Below are 22,934 nucleotides of genomic sequence, written 5' to 3' on the forward strand. Positions count from 1 at the left end.
TCGACCCGGGATGGACCTGGGTTCTATTTCTGGCATCCCATATGGTCCCCTAAGCCTGCCAAGAGCGATTTCTGAGTGCAGAGCCAAGAGTTAACCCATGAGTACTGCAGGGTGTGACCCAAAAACCAAAAATAAATAAATATATATAAAAGAAATCATTCCTGGCATTGCTTAGTGAATCATTCAGGATGCCAGGAATTGAACCTGGGTTGATTGTATGCAAGGCAACACCCTATCCACTATACTATTGCCCTTTTTTTTTTTTTTTTTTTTTTTTAATTTTTAAAATGTATTTATTTTCTGTTTGGGGGCCACACCTGAAGGTGCTCAGAGCTTACTCCTCAGGTATCACACCTGGAAGTACTTGGGGGACCATATGGGATATCAGGGGTTGAACTCTGGTTGGCTGCATGCCAGGCAAGTACCCAACCTGCTCAGAGTCATGCTTAAAACACCATGTAGTGCTAGGGATTGAACCCAGGGCTTCTGCATGCAAAGCAAAGGCCCCAGGAAGAAAAGCTCTAGAGGGCAGGGGAAGACTACAGTGGCTCTGGGCCCATGTTTTAGTGTGGTCCCAAACACAAACAAGAAAGATAAAAATTAATAATAGAAGTCTTTGAGCTATTTTTCTTTGTTTGGGTGGATGGGGGGGAACGGGTGAGAAGAGAGAATGAGTAGGAAGACAAAAAGATTCATCTAATGGCTCTCCTCTCCCCCCAACAAGGTGTGCCCTGTTCCTGGTGCTGAATGGGGAGCTGGAGTTGGCCCGCCATGACACTGATCTCTGCCAATCAGACCTGCAGCAGGTTCTGTTCTTGCTTGAGTCTTGCACAGGTAAGCATCCACACCTCACATCTACGGATTAAAACTTGCGTGGTACCAGCATATTGTCCTGAGCCCTCTGAACTGCAGGCATGGGGACTATGTGGGTCAATTGTTGGATGGAATGAAAAGATAGTGGATGTTATTAAAAAGTGGGAAGTCGGGGCCAGAGAGATAGCACAGTGGCGTTTGCCTTGCAAGCAGCTGACCCAGAACCTAAGGTGATTGGTTCGAATCCCGGCATCCTATATGGTCCCCCGTGCCTGCCAGGAGCTATTTTTGAGCAGATAGCCAGGAGTAACCCCTGAGCACCGCCGGGTGTGGCACAAAAACAAAAACAAACAAAAAAAAAGTGGGAAGTCACACTAATATTTAGTATGTTCTATAACTATTTAGTTGTAAAGTAAAAATAACAGGTACTCGGGAGTTGGTCCAGGAGTGGCTCAGGAAGTGTTTGGCAATTCCCCCCCAGTTTTCTTATTTTTGTTCTGCTCCCTCCCTAGAATTTGGTGGAGTGACCCAGCAGCCCGACACTGTGAAAAATGTCAACCTGAAGAAGGGGAAACTGGAGGCTTGCAACCCCCATCCTCCAGCACCTCCAGAAGAGGACCTGTTCCTCAAAGGTCCTGATCTGGAGCTGGTGGCCACAGTGGCCAAGGAGCCTGGCCCTGAAGCACCTTCCACTCACTCCTCTCCGATTCTGAAAAAGAAGCCCCTGCCTAGCCCCCACTTCCTGACCCATACAACCACTTGTGACTGCTGTCTTTGTGCCAGTCCCATTCTCTCTGCTGTCTGTCTGCGCTGGGCCTTGGTCACCGCAAAAATGAGAATAACCCTGGGCCAGAAAGCTCAAGGGCTAGAGTTGCTACAGTTTGTGCTGAAGGGTTGCCCTGCAGCCACTGAGCGTCTAACCCAGTCTCTTCGAGCTTCCCTGCAGCCCAGAGCCCCTTCCTCCTCCTCTGCCCCATGCCTCTTCAACGAGATTTTGGCTGAGGCATACACACAGCTGGCACTGGAGGGGCTGAACCAACCCTCAGACAAGAGTCATGAGAAGGTCCTGGAGTCTGGACTGAAGTTTGTGGCAGCCTGGAAACCCCACCTGGAGCCCTGTCGAGCTGCCCTACTCCTGATTCAGGCTCTCACGAAGCTGGTCGGCCACAGCTGCTGCACAGCCCAACTTTTTGCAAGCTCTTGGGGTTGGCAGCCTCCGTCAGTAAAGAGCCCACCAGGCTCAGAATCTAAATCTCGGAGCCAAAAACATTCTGGACAAGGGCGCCAACTTGCATCCTCCACTTCTCAGCCCTCCGGTACTGTCTTTCTGAAATTTCTAAAAACTGGAGGAATACCCAGTACCCCAAAGTTCTCAAGCTGGGTCAACCAGAATGGCCCTCGGGTCCCTTTCACTGTATTTGAGGACGTCTCACCCACCAAGTTCAAGCAAGAAGTTCCCAAGGCACCCCGGATCCGACAGAAGACCCAAACGCGCCTTCTGGTGAGTGGAATTGGGACCCGGTGGTGCTGCGGTGGGCCAGAGGTGGGCTTAGAGAAGAACTCTACAGAATGGGAGTCTCCATGGAATTGCTTTCCAGGGTCTCAAGAGTTTCTCCTGTTCTCTGCAGGATTCCCCCATCTTCTATATCAAGCCCAAGGTCAAGTGGGCCTTGTTTCCTGCTGACACTATTCCCTTTCATCCTTCTTCCTCATCTTTGCTCCCTCATTCCACACCACAAGTTACTGCCCAGGACCCAGGACATAGCCCAGTATCATTAGCCTGTGTGCGAAGCCCTGGGTTTCTGGGTTCCATACACACATACAGTCTCTCCACGTGAGTGCATGTACCCTGCTGTGCTCTGGCCCATGCAGTTTGGTGCTTTAGCTCCTGTTCTGTCTTTTCAGTCACTGAAAGCCTTTGAACCCCCTCTTTTTTCCCACCCATCCAGGTGGACTTCAGTGATGACAGTGACTTGGAGGACCTCCTCTCAGGAGACACACAGCTCGCAGAGGGGCTAAAGAAACGAAGCATTGCTTCTCGGGGCAGGGGCAGGGGCAGGGGCCAGGGCCGAGGTCGAGGCCGAGGCCGGAAGAGTCCCAGCTTGAAAACAGATGTCATAGCTGCCCCAGGGACTGCCCAGGAACACCCCAGCTCCAGTGGCAGAAGCCGGAGGACCAAGAAGGCAGCATCGGGACTTTGTGAGGAGAAGAGCCATGAAGTCATGAGGACTATTTCTGAGGAGATACTGACTGCCAATCAGTTGGAAGTGAGCTTTGAGATCTTTAGGGGCTCTGATGTAGAAGACTCTGCCTCAGGTATGACAGCAAAGATGGGGCCACCTGGTGTCCAGAACCCAAGAAATAATTGGGACAAAAATCTGACAAAGTTCTTTCTGACTCGAACTGAGCCCAGAAAAAAGGGATGAACCTCTTTTTTCTCCTCAGGTACAAAGGGCCCAGATGCAAGACCTGGTGTGGCTGTCAGGAACCAGGGGTTACTGGGACAGGATTCCAGCCAAGAGGAGCTGCCAATACTGTGCCCAGACAAGGACAAAGACAAAAATCTGCGCTTCCGACTCCCCTCAGCCCCTGTGGCAACTGGTAAATATGCTGACCACTGAGGTCTTGTCTGGACGCATTTTCTTTCTAGTCCAGGGTTCTGGATTTGGATCCTCCTAGATCAGTAGCCTGTGAGTCTGTGTGTGACTCCCAGGAGAGTGGTGTCTGGAGAGGATATAGCAGGCTAGTACCTGAGAGCTACTAGTGTGTCATTGTGGTCATAAGTGCCTCTCGGCTCACCCACCTTCATGAGCGGGAGCCTCTATTTCCCAGCGAGAGATGACTTTGGGGAATCATCAGATCAAGTGTCTCTCTTGGCCCTCTAGGTGTCTCTTCCCTGGACTCCATCTATGACTCCCTCAGTGTTGCCTTCCAGGCAGTCAGACACTGCCCTCCCAGTGGCCTTTATGCTCACCTCTGTCGCTCCCTGTCCTTGTGCCTGGGTCACCGGGATCCCTATGCCACTGCCTGCCTGGTCACCGAGTCTGTGTCCATCACCTGCCGCCACCAACTATTTACCCACCTCCACCGGCAGCACAGGTGAGTGAGGAGTGCCGGTGGAGGGGTGTGTTTGAAGGGGGGAAGCCAGCCTCTGGGATCAAAGGACTCACATGAAGCTTGTGTTACTTTCAGCAAAACTCTGAAGCACCAAGGATTATCCGAAGTTATAAACCTGCTGCAGGGCCTGAGTCTTGAGGAAAAGCCGGGCAATGTTCCTCTCACCCGCCTCCAGCACCTTTTTTCCTTCAGGACCTCAGAGTCTGGCCATTTCCCTGAGCCTGAGAAGGAAAGTTTCCGGAAACGCCTGGCTCTGCTCCCTGATGGTACACTGGAGGCTGTGGTTGGCTCTTGTCCTTTTGTGTATCTTCACCCTAAGCTGAAGTCTGGGGCCTTAGTATGTGTCAATTTTTGAACCAGATTGAACCAGATTTCTGGCCCTCCGCCACCTTCCCCTTCCTCCCTTCCATCTTTCCATTCTTCCATCCTTCTCTATCAGTGCTCAAGGCTTAGTCTTACCTCTGCACTCAAGGATCACTCCTGGCGGGGTTCAGTGTACATATGGAGTGCTGCGGATGGAACCTAGGTTAGCTGCATAAAAAAACCTTACCTGCTGTACTGTTGCTCTGGGTTCCCCCATCCCTCGTGACTTTTCAATTTATTTTATTTTTGTTTTGTTTTGGGGCCATACCTTGCAGCACTCGGGCTATTCCTGGCTCTACGCTCAGAAATCACTTCTGTCAGGCTCTGGGGACTATATGGGATGCCAGGAATAGAACCTGGGCCAGCCGTGTGCAAGGCAAACACCCTACCCACTGTGCCATCTCTCTAGCCCACTTTGTAAATTTTTTTTTTTTTTTTTGGATTTTGGTTTTTGGTTTTTGGGTCATACCCGGCAGCACTGTTACTCCTGGCAGGCTCGGGGGACCATATGGGATGCCGGGATGAGAACCACCAACCTTCTGCATGCAAGGCAAATGCTTTACCTCCATGCTATCCCTCTGGCCCCCACTTTATACATTTTTTTTTTTTTGGGTCACACCTGGTGGTGCTCAGGGGTTACTCCTGGCTGTCTGCTCAGAAATAGCTCCTGGCAGGCAAGGGGGACCATATGGGACACCGGGATTCGAACCAACCACCTTTGGTCCTGGATCGGCTGCTTGCAAGGCGAACGCAGCTGTGCTATCTCTCCGGGCCCTACATTTTTTATTTTAACTCAGTGATTTACCAAGTTGTTCATAATACAGTCTTTTCTTTTCTTTTCTTTTTTTTTTTTTTTTTTTTTGGTTTTTGGTTTTTGGGCCACACCCGGCATTGCTCAGAGGTTACTCCTGGCTGTCTGCTCAGAAATAGCTCCTGGCAGGCACGGGGGACCATATGGGACACCGGGATTCGAACCAACCACCTTTGGTCCTGGATCGGCTGCTTGCAAGGCAAACTCCGCTGTGCTATCTCTCCGGGCCCATAATACAGTCTTTTCAAGTATTAAATATTCAAACACTAATCCCACCACCATTATGACCTTCCCCTTCACCAGTGTCCCCAATTTCCACCCACCTCAGTAGTTTTCTTGAGTGTTAAGTTTGGATATGTGGGCTCTTTCTACACTACGAAATACATCATCGTTAGGTGAATATCAATGCCTCGTCCTGTGCAGGTCTTTAGTTCATTTCTATGAGGAACACTAAAGTCAGAATGTCCTTTGGGGCAGGAGAAAGCAATGTATAGGGAAGGCTTCTGGGAGTACAGGTGGTGAGGACTAGAGTATGATTGCAGGAGACATGATGTCCTTTGAAGAGCTGGGATGATTTTTCTATATCTTGTGCCAGGGGTGATTGTATGTGTGTTGGTCCTGGCCACCCTTCAGCCTGGAATTACGGGTGACACTCTTTTGCTGACCCGGCTGGAAAAAGACACTCCCCCAGTCACTGTGCAGATACCCACGGCTCAGAACAAGGTAGACATCAGGGCTCCAGTGAGCACAGTAGGGGGGTTCCATTTTGGGGGGTTTGGCTTGATCTACTTCCAGTTCCACTCAGAGGTCATTCCTTGCAGTGCTCGGGGAGCATGTGGTGTTTGGGATTGAGCTGAGTTTGTTGAGCTCTCTCTTGCCCTGGGTCAGATTCCTGGTCATATTGCTCTCCTTCGGTACCTGGGGTGGGGGTGGCAAGAGAGGGTCTGCACATACACAGAAATATCACCCTCAACCTCTCCAAGTTTTCTCTAAGTTCAGCCCTGAAGGAGTTTGACAGCATCCAGAAGGAACAGAAGGCAAACAGCAATTGTACTGACAAGAAGGAATGGTGGACGAGACGGCTAGAACTGGATCGCAGGATGCAGGTGTGTGTCAAGTCTACTTGAGAACCACAAGAGGGTGCCTTGCCTGTATTTCTCTGAGGGCCTAGTCAGTGCTACCTTAAGTCCTTTCCAGAGATACAGAAAAGTCTATATCTTTTTTTTTTTTTGTTTTTGGTTTTTGGTTTTTGGGCCACACTCGGCGGTGCTCAGGGAGTTACTCCTGGCTGTCTGCTTAGAAATAGCTCCTGGCAGGCACGGGGGACCATATGGGACACCGGGATTCGAACCAACCACCTTAGGTCCTGGATCGGCTGATTGCAAGGCAAACACCGCAGCGCTATCTCTCCGAGCCCGAAAAGTCTATATCTTCACTTGGAAAAGACTTTATCGTTTTGGTTTCGTATCTGTTGGGTAGTTGTGGGGTGGGATCTGAGCCACATCTGGCAGTGCTCGAGTCTACTCCCATCTCTGTTCTTGTGTGGGGGGGGGATCACTCCTGTTGATGCTCAGAACATGCAGTGCCAGGGATCAATCCCAGGTTCTCCTGTGTGCAAGGAAGCACATTAGGTAATTAGCTTGACTAGAGCCCATGTTTTATTTGTTAGAGCCCTGGGTTTGATTGTGAGCCCTTGAATTATTATTATTATGGCCCAAGAGCCAGATACTTAAGAAAAAGAAAAAAAAAACTTGGAGCGAAGTCCAAGTATCAGCTTCTTGACATTAGTTGCCAGAGCCTACTTATTCCTATTTGTCCAAAAATTAATAAGGGATTATCTATATTCTTCCAGAGTCTCAGCAAATGAAAATGTTTTCAGCTTTTTTTGTTTGTTTGTTTTTTTGTTTTTGGGTCACACCCAGAATGCTCAGGGGTTACTCCTGGCTCTGCACTCAGAAATCACTCCTGGCAGGCACGGGGACTATATGGGCTGCCAGGGATTCAAACCACCGTCTGTCTTGAATTAGCTGCATGCAAGGCAAACGCCCTACTGCTGTGCTGTCTCTCCAGCCTCTGTTTTCAGCTTCTTGCCTTATGACTGGTGAAAGGATCGGCAGGACAAATTTACACTGGAGAACCTGCCATTTTTCTATAGTGTGGCAGCACCTGTGGAGAAGGGAAGCATGGTCTGACTGCAGTCTTGTTTTTTCCCATTCAGGCCCTCATTACTTCTCTGGACAAGCAGGTATTGGGGTGCTGGAGGGGGCTGCTGCTGCCAGCTAGTGAGGACCCCAGCCTTGCCCGAGAGGCCACCCGCCTCTTAGAGTTGCTGCAGGAATGTGGCTGGAGATACCCGGATTTCACTCTGCTGAAAGTGAGTTGAGGGTGAGGGAGGCCAGGGGCATGGCCAGTTTCTCTCCTGCCTGCCTGCCAGGGGGACGAACTGGGAGCCAGGCACTTGCTGATCACTGTGCCCGCAGATCCTGCTCAGTAATGCCAGTACCCTCACCCCGCTGGACGTCCAGACCCTCGCCCATGGGCTGTGCCCAACCCGGCCCGAATGTGCCCAGGAGCTCATGAATGAGGTTTTAGGACGTGTACAAGGTCAGAAGAAACTAAGCAATAAGTACCTCGTCTTGGTGCTAGACAAGGTAAGCCCAAGGGACTGCAGGGACGGTGTCCAGAGGGCAGCGGGCACCAGCTCCCCTCAACACCATGTGACTCAGTGTATGTTCAGCTGGGGACAGTGACCTTGAGTGCTCTTCACCCAGGACCTCCAGAAACTGCCCTGGGAAAGCATGCCCAGCCTCCAGACAATGTCAGTCACTCGGCTGCCCTCCTTCCGCTTCCTGCTCAGCTACTCCATCCTCAAGGAGGTAGGGCTTGGGAAGACCTGAAGAAAGAAAAGTGGGAACCTGGGAAGCCTCACCCTTAGTCGAGGGCAGGGTTCTGAGTCAAGTGTCCCTTCCTCAGTCTGGGGCCTCATCTGTGCTGAGCCAAGGAGTGGATCCACGCAGCACCTTCTATGTCCTGAACCCTCACAGAAACCTGTTCCGGACAGAGGAGAAATTTCGAGACCTTTTCAGCAGGTCAGGGGACATGAATGAGAAAAGGGTTGGGAAGGGTAGGAACACCCTAAAAGGAGCTCGGGTCTGGAGCCATCTTCTCTTCAGTGTTCCTCAAGCCTCTACCTCTCTTCCCTGTCCAGTGAGACTGGCTGGAACGGCGTGGTTGGAGAGATGCCAAACCCAGAGCAGGTGCAGGCGGCGCTGACAGAGCATGACTTGTACATGTGAGTGCGTGAGAGGGTAGCGGTGTTGGGGTGTGCCCAGGACAGGCATGTTTGAGGGTTTAGAGCCCCGGACTGACTTGGGGTTCTTATGGAAACATACAGAGGCCTAGTTAGCACTGCTAGCTCAAGCCCACCAAACCTTCTGCTTAGTTATGCAGGTCATGGGGCTGGTGCGCGCTTCCTGGATGGGCAGGCTGTCTTGCAGCTGAACTGCCGGGCTGTGGCCCTCCTGTTCGGCTGCAGCAGCGCAGCCCTGGCTGTGCATGGAGATCTGGAAGGGGTTGGCATCGTGCTCAAGTACATCATGGCTGGTTGGTGAGTCTGGTTTGGTTTTGTGTGTGTGTTGTTGGGTTTTGTTTTTTTTTTCTTGCTTTTTTTTGGAGGGGGCGGTTCACACCTGGCAGTGCTCAGGGGTTACTCCTAGCTTTATGCTCAGAAATTGCTCCTGGCAGGCTCGGGGGAACCATATGGGATGTCGGGATTTGAACCGCAGTCCTTCTGCGCCTAAGGCAAACGCCTTACTGCTGTGCTATCTCTCCGGCCCCTCTTTGATTGCTTTTTAAGGTCAGGTATCAGCATGAGAGCAGTTCCCCAAAAGTGCAGGTACTCATTCTGCTTGTAACCCCTTATCCCGATGACAGTGGGGGTTGTAGCCTAATGAACTGCTGGTTCCAGATAGATCCTGTTGTTTTTCAGCTTGTCTCTTCATTTTCACATCTAATAGCATAAATCCGAGATCATTAAAAAGTGGGAGCTTATTGATGTAAGAACTTGAAAAACAGATCGAAGAGGCAAGAAATTAATGCATAAATACCTTGGAAACATGCTATACCAATTATCCAGAGCTTTACATCCTTTCTTTAAGCTTAAGCTATTCTCCCAGGCAAAGCATTACATTTGAAAATTTAGCCATGTGGGCTGGAGAGATAGCAGGGAGGTAAAGTGTTGCCTTGCATAGAGAAGGACGGTGGTTCGAATCCCAGCATCCCAGGTGGTTCCCCAAGTCTGCCTGCCAGGGTCGATTTCTGAGCGTAGAGCCAGGAATAGCCCCTGAGTGCTGCCGGGTGTGACCCAGAAACAAAAAAAAAAAAAAAAAAAAAAAAAAAAAAAAAAAAAAAAAAAAGAAGAAAGAAAGAAAGAAAGAAAAAGAAAATTCAGCCATGTTTGAAACAAGTCCATGTAATACATGGCAGACAAGGAGCCCTTCAGTGTTACTATTCCTCCTTTTACTACCATCATGACCAGTGTTTAAATCCTATGGGTATGGGAATGGGAGGGTGATGGATGGTGAGTCTTGACTTTCCCAGAGTGGGAAACCTAATTTCACCCTCTTTTGTACCCCATCAACCCCACTCAAGTTCCTTGGTATGAATGCCTGGGACTTTAACCTACCTTCCTCTTCTAGCCTCCTCTTGAGAGCTCTGGGCAACAAACTATTCAATTACTGCCCCAGTACCATGCTTTCTAAGATGTTCTTTTTTAGAGCCCTAACTTGGCAGTTTTCCTTTTACCAGTCCGATGTTTGTTGGTAACCTCTGGGATGTGACTGACCGGGACATCGACCGCTACGCAGAGGCCCTGCTGCAAGGCTGGCTCAGAGCTGGTTCCGGAGCCTCCCTTCTCCACTATGTTAACCAGGCCAGGCAGGCCCCTCGACTCAAGTATCTTATTGGGGCCTCGCCTGTTGCCTACGGCTTACCTGTTTCCCTGAGGTGAGCCTTGGGACTGTTCTACCAGCAAAAGAGGCCAAGTGACTGTTCTACCTCCAAGTTTTATATCCCTTTGGATATATATCTTTAAGTCATTTATATGAAGTGTATTTTATATTAAATATTTCCTTTGATTTAATATAATAAAATTACATTACTTTAACCCTATTTTGTTGTTTAATTTGGTTATTGGCTCATATCTGGTAGCTTTGTGCTCAAAATCACTTCTGGTGGGCTCAGGGATGCTGTGGATTGAACCCAGGTTGGCCAGTACAAAGCAAGCACTTTACCCACTGTACTATCAAGTCCTTTTTACCCTATTTTTATGTAGTTCATCATGCTATCTCTCCGGCCCCATCTGAGAACTTTAAAGATAAAACTATTGCTCCCATCCCACTCTGTGATATACACAGAATTTAAAAAAGAAAATGTTTAAATTGAGGGGCCAGAGAGCATGGATTTGGACGTTTGCCTTACATGCAGAAGGACAGTGGTTCGAATCCCGGTATCCCATATGGTCCCCCGCGCCTGCCAGGAATGATTTCTTAGTGTAGAGCCAGGAATAACCCCTGAGTGCTGCCAGGTGTGACCCTAAGAATTAATATATGATACACTAACAAAGTTGTTCATGATTGAATTTCAGTCATACACCCATCCTTCACCAGTGCAAATTTTCTTACGACCACTGTCCTATTTCCTGACTGCCTCTATAGCAGATCTCTCTCTCTCTCTTTCTCTCTCTCCCCTCTCTTTTCTCTTTTTCTCTTTCTCTCTCTCTCTCTCTCTCAACAGCTGCATAGTATTCCATTGTGTAAATGTGCCATAATTTTTTTATTCACTCATCTCTTGTTAGGTACAATAGGGTTGTTTCCATATTCTGGCTATTATGAATACTGTTGCATTGAACATGTTAGTGCAGATGCCTTTTTTGCATTGTTTTTGTGCCTCTGGGGTATATTCCCAGGGATCTGGGAATATATGCTGGGTCACATGGGAGCTCAATTTTCAGTTTTTTGTTTGTTTTGGGCCATACCTGGCAGTGCTCAGGGGTACTCTTGGCAGGCTTGGAGGGCTATATGGGATGCCAGGGATCGAACCTGGGTTGGTCGCATGCAAGGCAAACACCTACATGCTGTGTCCTGCCTGCTCTAGCATCATGTTCTTTTTGATGTGTGCCACTTTCTATACACATGAATTTTTGTTGTTTGTTTTTGAACCATACCCAATGGTGCTCAGTGATTCCTGGCTTTGCACTCAAGAATCATTCTTGGTGAACTTGGGAGACATGGAATGCCAAGGATGGAACCCTGCTATACTATTACTCTGGCCCTTATACACAGAAACTCTGAGAGCACTGGGATGAAAGGCAAACCCAGAACTATAAAGACAGAGCTCAATGGGCTGAGCACATACTCTACACTACATGCAGGAGGCCTGGGTTTGATCCCTGGTCTCTTTTTTTTTTTTTTGGGTGACACCCGGCAGTGCTCAGGGGTTACTCCTGGTTCTACGCTCAGATACCACTCCTGGCAGGCTCAGGGGACCATATGGAATGCCGGGATTCGAACCACCGACCTTCTGCAGGAAAGGCAAATGCCTTACCTCAATGCTATCTCTCCGGCCCCGATCCCTGGTCTTTTATGATATCCTGCATACCATCAGGTATGGCCCTAAAACTAAGAATTTTAAAAAGCTGATCTTGGAGCACTGCTGGGTGTGACCCCAAAATTATAACAATAAAAAAGGCAATTTCATGGGGCCGGGAAGGTGGCGCTAGAGGTAAGCCTTGCAAGCGCTAGCATAGGACGGACAGCGGTTCTATCCCCCGGCGTCCCATATGGTCCCCCCAAGCCAGGAGCAATTTCTGAGCGCTTAGCCAGGAGTAACCTCTGAGCATCAAATGAGTGTGGCCCCTCCAAAAAAATTTCAATTTCATAGTATAAAGCTGAGTCTTAGTGAAAAAAGGTAAAGGAGAAAGGGATTGTTTCTACTTCGAGTGGCCAGAAAGCCCTAACAAGAGTGGGGTAAACAGGCCTATTGAGAGTATCCTCACTGTATACCTTCAGTTTAGTGCTATTTTCCTGCCTCAGCTAACGTAAATGTGATACTGATGGTCCTGCCTCAGTAGTGGTCCTCCCGCCACCATCAAGTGGCTGCTAGAGTCTGGTTCAGCTAATACACCTGCAGTTTCAGAAGCAGTTCTGCCTCTCATCTATGGATTTTCTCTTCCTCACTAGAAAGCATACAATTTAGCTTCACTTATCCCTCATGTCTGGTGCCTGGTCCAGCTACACTGATGAATAAATCTGTGTTGTCGGGGCCAGAGAGATAGCACAGCAGTAGGGCATTTGCCTTGTATGCAGCCAACCCAGGACCAACTGTGGTACAAATCCCGGCATCCCATATGGTCCCCTGAACCTACCAGGGGTGATTTCTGAGTGCAAAGTCAGAAGTAACCCCTGCGCATCGCCAGGTGTGATCCAAAAACCAAAAAAAAATTTTTTTTAATTAATTAAAAAAATTCTATGTTGCACTGGTTTCGTAGTCTTCTCTTCACCTCCATACTTTTCCACTTCATCCAACTAAAGCCCCGTTTTCATGATTCCTCCTGACCACATCTGCTGGTTACTGTAGAATGAAGTAATTAACGATGGGGCTGGATGGCGATGGATGGCGATGGATTCCTTTCTGCCACCCCAGGCCACATGGCTCTGCAACCCCATCCAGCCGGCCGGGTCCCAGGCCCAGGTGAAAGGCGAAATTACTCACTCACATGCAGGCTTCAGGAAGAATCATTTTTATTCATGCCCTAGCCACCACGTGTGTGTGGTCTATCTCATAACCTTTCAAGCACAGCAACATTTTGCTAGCCCTGCGTCTTATCTCCTGTTAGCCATCTTCCCTTTGGGCTCCATGCGGCCCAAAGATCCAAAAGCCAGCCAAAAAACAAAAAGGGCCGAATCCCCTTCGTTCCAGGCTTATCTAACTTTTTCCAGACCCCTCCCAGTAATGGGAGGTCTTGCAGGTAGTTACACCTATTATCCGGTTCCCAAGACCCCTCCCAGATATGGGTGGGTCTTAGGGTCTTTGCACCCAACTTCAGGGTTTTAGCTAGGTACACCAACAGTTACTAGGCTCCATTCCATCCCAGACACTGCTCTAGAATGTTGGGGTTAGAGGTGATGTGTGAGATTTTGGAGTTTAAAAATATAAGGGTGAGGGCTGGCGCGATAGCACAGCAGTAGGTATGCCTTGTACACAGACAACCTGGGAAGACCTGGGTTTGATTTCCGGCATTCCATATGGCTTCCTGAGCCTGCCAGGAACCATTTCTGAGTGCAGAACCGGGAGTAACCCTTGAGTGCTACTGCCGGCGTGGCCCAAATATAAAAATAAAAAATTAAAATAAGGGTGGGAATAGTACAGCAGGCCTTGTTTGAAGCCAACCTGGGTTCAATACCTGGCCTCTCATATGATCCCCAGAATCTGACAGGAGTCTTCCTGAGCACAGAACCTCAGAACCTAAGTGCACTGGTATGGCTCCAAAACCAAATATACATACATACATATGTACATACATGCATATATATGTACATATACATATACAATTATATGTATATATACACACATGGGGAAAATGGAAAGTTAGTACAGCGGATAGGGTACTTGCCTTGCACTCAGCCAACCCAGGTTCAATCCCCTGCATCCCTTAAGGTCCCCCAGGCATCACTAGGAGTGATCCCTGAATACAGAGCCGGGAGTAACCCCTGAATATAGTTGAGTATAGCCCTAACACAAACACAAACACACACACACACATACCTGCCCCACCTCCCTAAAAATAAATAAAAAAGGCAAACACTTGGAGCCAAGAGTGCAGTTCACCTGCAGAGCACTGCCTTGAATGTCTGGGACCCTGTATTTATCTCCAGGACTGGAAAACAAACATTTTGAAGCTCCTTAAGGAATCCTGTGGTGCAAGGGTAGAGCATTTGCCTTGCACGCACTGACCTAGGATGGATCGTGGTTCGTTCCTCCGGCATCCATTATGTTCTCCCAAGTCAGGAGCGATTTTTCTGAGTGCATAGCCAGTAGTTATGAGTGTCACCGGGTGTGACCCAAAAAGAAAAAAAAAAAAAAAAGAACAGCAATCCTGTACAATTAAATCCACAAAACCCTACAAATACTGACACTATTATAGCAGTATATAAACTTGTTAAACCATAACAATTTTATTTTTGTTTGGGGGGACATGCCTGATGACTGTTCAAGATTTTACTCCTGGCTGTGTGCTCAGGATGACTCCTGAACAGTGCTCAGGGGACCATATTGGATGCCCATGATCAGCCATGTGCAAGGCAAAGGCCCTACACATCTTACCATCGCTTCAGCCCCTAAACCATAATACTGTTTTAATTTTTTTGTTTTTGGGTCACACCCAAAAACAGTGCTCAGTGCTCAGGGGTTCCTCCTGGCAGGCACGGGGGACCATATGGGATGCCGGGATTTGAACCACTATCCTTCTGCATGCAAGGCAAATGCCCTACCTCCATGTTATCTCTCCAGCCTCCAATGCTGTTTTAATTTAAGCCAAAAAAAAATATATATAAGTATATACAAAATAGGGGCCGGGCGGTGGCGCTAAAGGTAAGGTGCCTACCTTGCCTGCGCTAGCCTTGGACGGACTGCGGTTCGATCCCCCGGTGTCCCATATGGTCCCCCAAGCCAGGAGCAACTTCTGAGCACATAGCCAGGAGTAACCCCTGAGCATTACCGGGTGTGGCCCCCCCCCAAAAAAAAAGTATATACAAAATAATGGGCCCGGAGAGATAGCACAGCAGCATTTGCCTTGCAAGCAGCCGATCCAGGACCAAAGGTGGTTGGTTCGAATCCCGGTGTCCCACATGGTCCCCTGTGCCTGCCAGGAGCTATTTCTGAGCAGACAGCCAGGAGTAACCCATGAGCACCGCCGGGTGTGGTCCAAAAACAAACAAACAAAAAAAGTATATACAAAATAAATATGATATATTATTTATTTATATCAATTATATTAATTATATTATACATATATATAACATATTATATATAAAATGTTTAAAATATATATATTCCGTCCCATCTTGCTACTTGAGCTGTTTAGTAAAAAAACAAAAAACAAACAAACAAAAACAAACAACAACAACATAAAACCTCTTTCAGACTTCAGAGAGGCTCCGGCAGTCCTCCCTCGGGGGTTGACCATAGAGACCTCTGAGCAGCGAGGCCTCTGGGGGTGGCCATAGAGATGCTCAGAGGCTGGCTAGAAAGCCACTTCCGCTCCGCGAGCCCGTCCTCCTTCCCAACATGGCGCAGTCGGTTAACATCAGCGAGCTGAATCTGCCGCAGCTGGAAATGCTCAAGAACCAACTGGACCAAGTAGGGACGGGCCCCGAGGTGTCCCTTCTTGGCCTCACAACCTTCCCGTCCGCCTTGGTCCCCGTCCCTCCCAACGGGGGCCGTTTCTTTCCCCAGGCTAACACTCCTCCATCTCCTGATGCCCGCTGCCCCTTTTGTCATGGTGCCTGCATGGTGGGTGCCTCTGACCCCTCGCCCGCCTTCTCTCCCCGTCTCTGCAGGAAGTGGAGTTCTTGTCCACGTCCATCGCCCAGCTGAAGGTCGTCCAGACCAAATATGTGGAAGCCAAAGACTGTCTGAACGTGCTGACCAAGAGCAACGAGGGTATGGCCTACTGGGTGGAGGCAGCCAGGATGGGGAGCTGGAGGCTTGTCCTGCCTTCCTGTCCAGTGACCTTTGCATAGGGGACAAACATACCTGCCACTGTTGCACACCACCTCTCGAGCCCCATGCATGTTGGCTCTCTAAAACCCACGTGCATGGGACTTGCCTGTTTCCGTTCTTTGCATGCTAACTAACCCTGTATTATGTGGGGATTCCTTGTTGTGACTTCATGTTGGAGCTACCATCCTTCCCCCAGATGTTTGACTACATTGCTTTCACAGGAAAAGAATTACTTGTCCCGTTAACGAGTTCTGTATCCTTTCCACAGGAACTGCCATTTCCCCTCTTTCCACACCCTCATACTCAAAGAGGTTTACCTCGTTGCCATTATAGAACACACACACATCGAGTAGATAGATCTCTGTCTCTGTCTGTCTTACCTGGGGCCAACCAGTATTACTGAGTTGGGATTGTTTACCTTTGTTATCTGAGGTTATTTCATGGTGGTTTATATCAGATTGAGAAGATGTAAGCAATAAAATAGGAAGGTAAGGAATGATTGACTTAATTGAATTTCAGTTGAAAGATGGGAGTGGCTAGGTTAGGCCAAGGTACTTGGGGTCTATTCCTAGGTCTGTGCTCAGGAGTGGGTCCCTGTCAGTGTTCAAGGAGCCTTATGTGGTGCCTGGAGTTTTAAACAGGGCCTGAAGGATAAAAAGCATGTGCCTTAATACCTAGTACTAGGTCTCAACTTCTCAAGTTGTTTTCTTGGAACTCCTTGGAGGCCATGTCTGGCTGTGCACATAGCTTATTTCTGGTTTTGTACAAAGAGATCATTTCTGATGGGGTTTAGAGGCTCATATGCGGTGCTGAGGATCAGCCTAGGTTGGTTGCATGCAAGGCAAGAGCTTTATCTGCTGTATTCTCTCTGGCCTCCTTAATTGTGAGTCTTTATTTTTAAGCTGTTAACAAGAAACCTGAAATCTGTTGAGTGTTTTCTTGAACGAGCAGATTATAACATTATACTCTGAAAGCTAACAAGCTAAAAGAGAAATATTGGAATATAAGTGCTATTGGCCAGTGGTTGGCAACCTTTTTTTTTCAACTGAGCCAAATCTCGCCAAAACCACGATTGAAAGCCACACAGGGCGTGCACTGACAGAGGCTAGGAGCAGAATCCTGACTCCTGGAGCGGCCACCCGGCACACAGAAGAGCCAATTTAAAAGTGTAAAGACCCGCATGTAGCTCACGAGCCACAGGTTGTCGACCATTGAAGAATAGACCATGCTTAAATAATAAACACAACTCCATCAGAAATTCACTAGTAAGCCTCGGAGTGGTTGAGTGGTTAATATGCCTAACCCATGTTTGATTCCCAGCACCACATAGTCTCCACTGCTAGGTGTAGCCCTGGAGGTCCCCTTGCAGAGCTGTATCCTTTCCTCAAGACCTGCCACTTCTTCCCACATCTCAGATTCAAAAAGTAGACCTCGGGGCCGGGCGGTGGCGCTGGAGGTAAGGTGCCTGCCTTACCTGCGCTAGCCTAGGAGACGGACCGCGGTTCGATCCCCCGGCGTCCCATATGGTCCCCCAAGCCAGGAGCGACTCCTGAGCGCATAGCCAGGAGTAACCCCTGAGCGTTACCGGGTGTGGCCCAAAAACCAAAAAAAAAAAAAAAAAAAAAAAAAAAAAAAAAAAGTAGACCTCGTTGCCATTACTCCAGCAGAAGAACACTTAGGCACACTGTGGACCACATCCTGGTCCACAGAGCACTACAGGGTTTGATCTAGATCAAGTCATCAGGCCCTAGCATTGAAGCACCCTCCTGGGTGGCTCAGTATCACTCTAGATCCTTTGAGCACCACTTGGGAGGTACCTTAATAAAAAATCAGTTGGTTTATGATTGTGAGTATTGAGAAGTGACACTTTTTTTTTGGGGGGGGGGGGCGGGTCACACCTGGCAGCACTCAGGGGTTACTCCTAGCTCTATGCTCAGAAATCACTCCTGGCAGGCCTGGGGTACCATATGGTATGTCAGGATTTGAACCACTGTCCTTCTCAATGCAAGGCAAATGCCTTACCTGAATGCTATCTCTCTGGCCTGAGAAGTGACACTTTTTTTTTTTTTTGGTTTCTGGGCCACACCCAGTGACACTCAGGAGTTACTCCTGGCTATGCTCTCAGAAGTCCCTCCTGGCTTGGGGGACCATATGGGACGCCGAGGGATCGAACCGCAGTCCGTCCAAGGCTACCGCAGGCAAGGCAGGCACCTTACCTCTAGCGCCACCACCTGGCCCCAAAAGTGACACTTTTTTTTTTTGGTTTTTGGTTTTTGGTTTTTGGGCCACACCTGGCGGTGCTCAGGGGTTACTCCGGCTGTCTGCTCAGAAATGGCTCCTGGCAGGCACGGGGGGGCCATATGGGACACCAGGATTTGAACCAACCACCTTAGGTCCTGGATTGGCTGCTTGCAAGGCAAACATCGTTGTGCTATCTCTCCGGGCCCAGAAGTGACACTTTTTTTTTTTTTTTTGTGGTTTTTGGGTCACACCCGGCAGTGCTCAGGGGTTATTCCTGGCTCCAGGCTCAGAAATTGCTCCTGGCAGGCACGGGGGACCATATGGGGCGCCGGGATTCGAACCGATGACCTCCTGCATGAAAGGCAAATGCCTTACCTCCATGCTATCTCTCCAGCCCCAGAAGTGACACTTTTTTTTTTTTTTTTTGGTTTTTGGGTCACACCCGGCATTGCTCAGGGGTTACTCCTGGCTGTCTGCTCAGAAATAGCTCCTGGCAGGCACGGGGGACCATATGGAACACCGGGATTTGAACCAATCACCTTTGGTCCTGGATCGGCCGTTTGCAAGGCAAACCCGCTGTGCTATCTCTCCGGGCCCAGAAGTGACTCTTTTTTAAACAATTTTTTTTTTGTTTGTTTGTTTTGGGGGGCCACACCTGGCGACACCCAGGGGTTATTCCTGACTCTGCGCTCAGAAATCTCTTCTGACAGGCTTGGGGGACCATATGGGATGCTGGGGATTGAATGGATGCTGGTCTGTTCTGGGTCAACCACATGCAAGGCAAACGCCCTACCTACCTCTGTGCTATCACTCCAGTCCCCTAATTTTACTTCTTAGAAATAGTAGGAAAGCATTATTTTATTCTGTCTTTATTTTTATTGTTTTGGGTTTTATTGTTTTGTTTTGTTTCTTTTTGTTTTGGGGTCACACCTGGCAGCGCTCAGGGGTTACTCTTGGTTTTACACTTAGACATCGCTCCTGGCAGGCTCGGGGGACCATATGGGATGCCAGGATTCGAACCACTGTCCTTCTGCATGCAGAGTAAATGCCCTACTTCTATGCTATCTCTCTGGTTCCCCACCCTATCTTTGTTTTTTGTTGTTGATGGTTGTGATGGGGTTTTTTGCTCAAACAAGTACCCTACCCACTATACCCTCGATGGCAGACCTATGGCACACGTGCCAGCGGTTGCATGCCAAGGCCTTGCAGCTGGCATGCGGGAAGGTCCACAATTAAGATATGCGGCACAGCAGGAGGCGAGTGTGCCGGTGTCTGCTTTGCAGCTCACCTGGCAACAGGGCCGGACTGGCCATAGGGAGGACCGGGCATTGTGCGGCAGTTTGGGCACTCAGGCTCAAAAAGGTTAGCCATCACTGCACTATACTATCACTCCAGCCTTATCTAGTCTTTTCTTGATGATCTAGTACAATTGCTTGGAAGGTAACAGGTGGATAGGAATGTCTCAGCAGTATATATCATTTTCCCCATAAGGAACCAACTTCTGTCTCCCTCTTTGGAGTTTATGCTATAATTCTATACCTCAGATTTTCCCAACCTTTTACTGCTCATGGTTTCACTGGTTCCCCTCTAATCTTGTGCCTTGGTCCTCTACTTAGAAAAAATTTACCTGTGGTCCTCTTGGAATATCATAGGGATCAGTAGGGGACCATATGGCCCCTGACTGAGAAATGCAGCCTAACAAGATTTCATGCCACATACCTTGGAGCTTTTTAGAAAAAAGAGAGCTTAGGATGCAAAGCCGGTTGTCTGGCAGAATGAGTCCTGGCTCATGCTGGGCTGGTTTTTCCCTTAATCCTTGCTCCTCAGATGTATGTCCCTGGCAAGCTCCATGATGTGGAACACGTGCTCATTGATGTGGGAACTGGCTACTATGTAGAGAAGGTGAGTTGAATGGAAATGTTGAGAGGAGGTCTAGAGTGCATCTTGGGGGTCTCTTCATGTCCTTTACTTACTCCTTGAATTTGCAGACAGCAGACGATGCAAAGGACTTCTTCAAGAGGAAAATTGATTTCCTTACCAAACAAATGGAAAAAATCCAGCCAGCTCTCCAGGAGAAGCACGTCATGAAACAGGGTACTTGGCCTGGGGCACGTCTTCCCTTTATTTTTTTTTCTGTATTTGGTTTAATGGGCCACACCTGGTGATTCTCAGGGGGCTACTCCTGACTCTGCTCAGGAATTACTCCTGGCAGTTCTGGGACTATATTGGATACTGGGGATTGAATCCAAGTTGGCTGCATACAAGGTAAATGCCCTACCTATTTACTATCTCTCTGGTCCCCCTCTTCACCTTTCTATCTCCATAATAAAGCTAGGCTGTGAACCAAGGGGGTAGCTCCACTATTGGATTAAAGCTATGGCCTTTTGGGCTAGGGAAATATTGAAAATGGTTAGGACACATACAGGCAGGCTGCCCCAGTTTGTTTTTGGGGGGGAGGGGTACACCTGGCAGTGCTCTGGGGTTATTTCTGGCTCTGCTTAGGGGTACTTTGGGTGCTCAGCGGACCATGTGGGATGAGGGGATCAAACCCCATCGGTCGCATGCAAGGCAAATACCCTACCTGCTGTACTACCTCTCCAGCCTCAGGTTTGATACCCAGTACTACATAGGTCTTTGATCACTGCAGGGTGTGACCCCAAAACGAACATATAAACAAAAAGCCATCACTTTCTATTTGGTATCCTTATTCTCTACACTTGTCAGCATTATCTCTTTATTACGTAGATGACTGAGTAGGGTTCTGGAGAATTTAGAAAGGAAAGTCATGTTCTTTTGAGCTCCTATTATTGGAAATTGAATGGAAAAAAAAATACATATAAATGTATATAGTTGGGGCCGGAAAGATAACATGGAGGTAAGGCGTTTGCCTTTCATGCAGAAGGTTGGTGGTTTGAATCCTAGTGTCCCATATGGTCCCCCGAGCCTGCCAAGAGCGATTTCTGAGCGGAGAGCCAGGAGTAACCCCTGAGCGCCACCGGGTCTGACCCAAAGAACAAAAACAATAAAAAATAAATAGGGGCCGGGAAGGTGGCGCTAGAGGTAAGGTGTCTGCCTTGCAAGCGTAGTGTAGGACAGACTGCGGTTAGATCCCCCGGCGTCCCATATGGTCCCCCCAAGCCAGGGGCGATTTCTGAGCACATAGCCAGGAGTAACCCCTGAGCGTCAAATGGGTGGGCCCAAAAACCAAAATAAATAGATAAATAAACGATCATAGACAAATATAGCTCTAAGTAAAAACCCAAACAGACTGTGAGTTCCAAGAGATCTTTTCAAAGTGCCAGTGTGAGCTGAGTATTACCTGGAAGCAAATAAATAAAGCCACCCATCATCCATCTACTTTCACTCACATCCTCACCCATGGAAGGCATGCACTCTACCACTGGGCTGTGTCCCCATCACCTCATTTAGTATTAGAAAGTCAAACCCAGTACTTCATACATGCAAGATGCATACTTTACTGCTGAGCTATATCCCTGCCCTCGGGATATTTCTCAAAAAGTTCACCAGGTTGAGGCTGGAGCAGTAATATAATGAAAAGGTAATTAGTTGCCTTACAGGTGACCAAGTAAGTTTCAGTTCCTGACATTCCAGATGGTCTCCCAAATCTCGCCAGGAGTCATCCCTGAGCACTGTCAGGTGTGGCTGCAATACAGAATTTCCCCGGGTGGTTTATTCAGTATTAAGAATCACTTTCGCTGTGCTCGCTTCGGCAGCACATATACTAAAATTGGAACGATACAGAGAAGATTAGCATGGCCCCTGCGCAAGGATGACACGCAAATTCGTGAAGCGTTCCATAAAAAAAAAAAAAAGAAAAGAAAAAAAAAAGAATCACTTTCGTAAAGAGTAAACACTGCATGTTATGATTAAGAGATGGGAGAGCTCAAAAGGGCCAGTGCTTTGCTTGAGGAGATGAAGTTTTTTGTTTGTTTGTTTTTTGGTCCACACCCGGCGGTGCTCAGGGGTTACTCCTGGCTGTCTGCTCAGAAACAGCTCCTGGCAGGCACGGGGGACCATATGGGACACCGGGATTCGAACCAACCACCTCTGGTCCTGGATCGGCTGCTTGCAAGGCAAACGCCCCTGTGCTATCTCTCCGGGCTGAGGAGATGAAGTTTTGATTCTCTGGGATGCAGTCTCCCAGCACCAAGCCCCTGAACATTGCTGGGTGTGGCCCAGAAACAAGCTGCATTACATTTGGGTTAAGAGAGTGCTAGCTGGGGCCGGGTAGGTGGCGCTGGAGGTAAGGTGTCTGCCTTGCAAGCGCTAGCCAAGGAAGGACCGCGGTTCGATCCCCCGGCGTCCCATATGGTCCCCCCAAGCCAGGGGCGATTTCTGAGCACATAGCCAGGAGTAACCCCTGAGCGTTAAACGGGTGTGGCCCAAAAAACCAAAAAAAAATGCTCTGAAGAGAGTGCTAGCTAGGGACATTGCATCTCGGCGTTTTTCTGCTGTCCTTTTGCCCAGGTGGGTGGTTTCTACAAGTTCTCCCATTACCAAAAAAAGTTTTCTGTTTTCCCTGCAGCTGTCATGGAGATGATGAGTCAGAAGATCCAGCAGCTCACAGCTCTAGGCGCCAACCAAGCCACGGCCAAGGCCTGAGTGGGTTTTCCGGAACCAGCACCGAAGATGGAAGATAGAGGATGAAGGATGGACTCTGCAGCCTGGGCCTTGGGCTCTGTGGGCGTGGCCTCCTCGGTGTGGGCGTGGCTCCCGGCGCGACGGAAGCTGCATCCGGGGTTTGTTTCACAAATAAATGTATCCGATGGCTGGACGGTCGGTCTCGTGG

The 22,934-nt window shown here is 48.7% G+C and overlaps 2 protein-coding genes, 1 non-coding gene and 1 pseudogene across 3 annotated transcripts in view; 3 read left to right on the forward strand and 1 right to left on the reverse strand.

Moving 5' to 3' along the window:
• Nucleotides 1-10,112, forward strand: part of ESPL1 (extra spindle pole bodies like 1, separase) — a 36,278-nt gene extending 26,166 nt beyond the window's left edge. The window contains exons 16-30 of the mRNA XM_049783347.1: nucleotides 725-834; nucleotides 1,326-2,314; nucleotides 2,763-3,129; nucleotides 3,259-3,414; nucleotides 3,699-3,912; nucleotides 4,006-4,196; nucleotides 5,700-5,827; nucleotides 6,088-6,210; nucleotides 7,323-7,478; nucleotides 7,585-7,755; nucleotides 7,876-7,980; nucleotides 8,078-8,193; nucleotides 8,313-8,396; nucleotides 8,547-8,711; nucleotides 9,911-10,112. Coding sequence (XP_049639304.1) covers nucleotides 725-834; nucleotides 1,326-2,314; nucleotides 2,763-3,129; nucleotides 3,259-3,414; nucleotides 3,699-3,912; nucleotides 4,006-4,196; nucleotides 5,700-5,827; nucleotides 6,088-6,210; nucleotides 7,323-7,478; nucleotides 7,585-7,755; nucleotides 7,876-7,980; nucleotides 8,078-8,193; nucleotides 8,313-8,396; nucleotides 8,547-8,711; nucleotides 9,911-10,112 — 3,277 coding nt within the window. The remainder of the gene's footprint in view (nucleotides 1-724; nucleotides 835-1,325; nucleotides 2,315-2,762; nucleotides 3,130-3,258; nucleotides 3,415-3,698; nucleotides 3,913-4,005; nucleotides 4,197-5,699; nucleotides 5,828-6,087; nucleotides 6,211-7,322; nucleotides 7,479-7,584; nucleotides 7,756-7,875; nucleotides 7,981-8,077; nucleotides 8,194-8,312; nucleotides 8,397-8,546; nucleotides 8,712-9,910) is intronic.
• LOC126023118 (uncharacterized) lies at nucleotides 9,555-9,675 on the reverse strand (annotated as a pseudogene).
• A 5,321-nt stretch (nucleotides 10,113-15,433) lies between the features above and the next one.
• PFDN5 (prefoldin subunit 5) lies at nucleotides 15,434-22,805 on the forward strand. The gene is made up of 6 exons (XM_049783619.1): nucleotides 15,434-15,520; nucleotides 15,721-15,823; nucleotides 16,105-16,136; nucleotides 19,952-20,026; nucleotides 20,113-20,218; nucleotides 22,671-22,805. Exons 1-6 carry the CDS (start codon nucleotides 15,449-15,451, stop codon nucleotides 22,745-22,747), a joined length of 465 nt encoding a protein of 154 aa, XP_049639576.1. The 5' UTR covers nucleotides 15,434-15,448; the 3' UTR covers nucleotides 22,748-22,805.
• On the forward strand, nucleotides 21,843-21,949 carry LOC126023510 (U6 spliceosomal RNA). The gene has a single exon (XR_007500627.1). It is a non-coding gene; the product is annotated as a U6 spliceosomal RNA (small nuclear RNA).
• Nucleotides 22,806-22,934: the final 129 nt, after the last annotated feature.

This window comes from Suncus etruscus, chromosome 11 (assembly GCF_024139225.1).
Source record: "Suncus etruscus isolate mSunEtr1 chromosome 11, mSunEtr1.pri.cur, whole genome shotgun sequence".
Lineage (NCBI taxonomy): Eukaryota > Metazoa > Chordata > Mammalia > Eulipotyphla > Soricidae > Suncus > Suncus etruscus.

What these genes read in the sequence shown, in the direction of transcription:
- PFDN5 (XM_049783619.1), top strand. Translation starts at nt 15,449, where the DNA reads ATGGCGCAGTCGGTTAACATCAGCGAGCTGAATCTGCCGCAGCTGGAA. An exon ending in TTGTCCCGTTAACGAGTTCT is followed by an intron (nt 16,137 to 19,951) that starts GTATCCTTTCCA and finishes CTTGCTCCTCAG; the next exon opens with ATGTATGTCCCTGGCAAGCT. An exon ending in CTGGCTACTATGTAGAGAAG is followed by an intron (nt 20,027 to 20,112) that starts GTGAGTTGAATG and finishes TTGAATTTGCAG; the next exon opens with ACAGCAGACGATGCAAAGGA.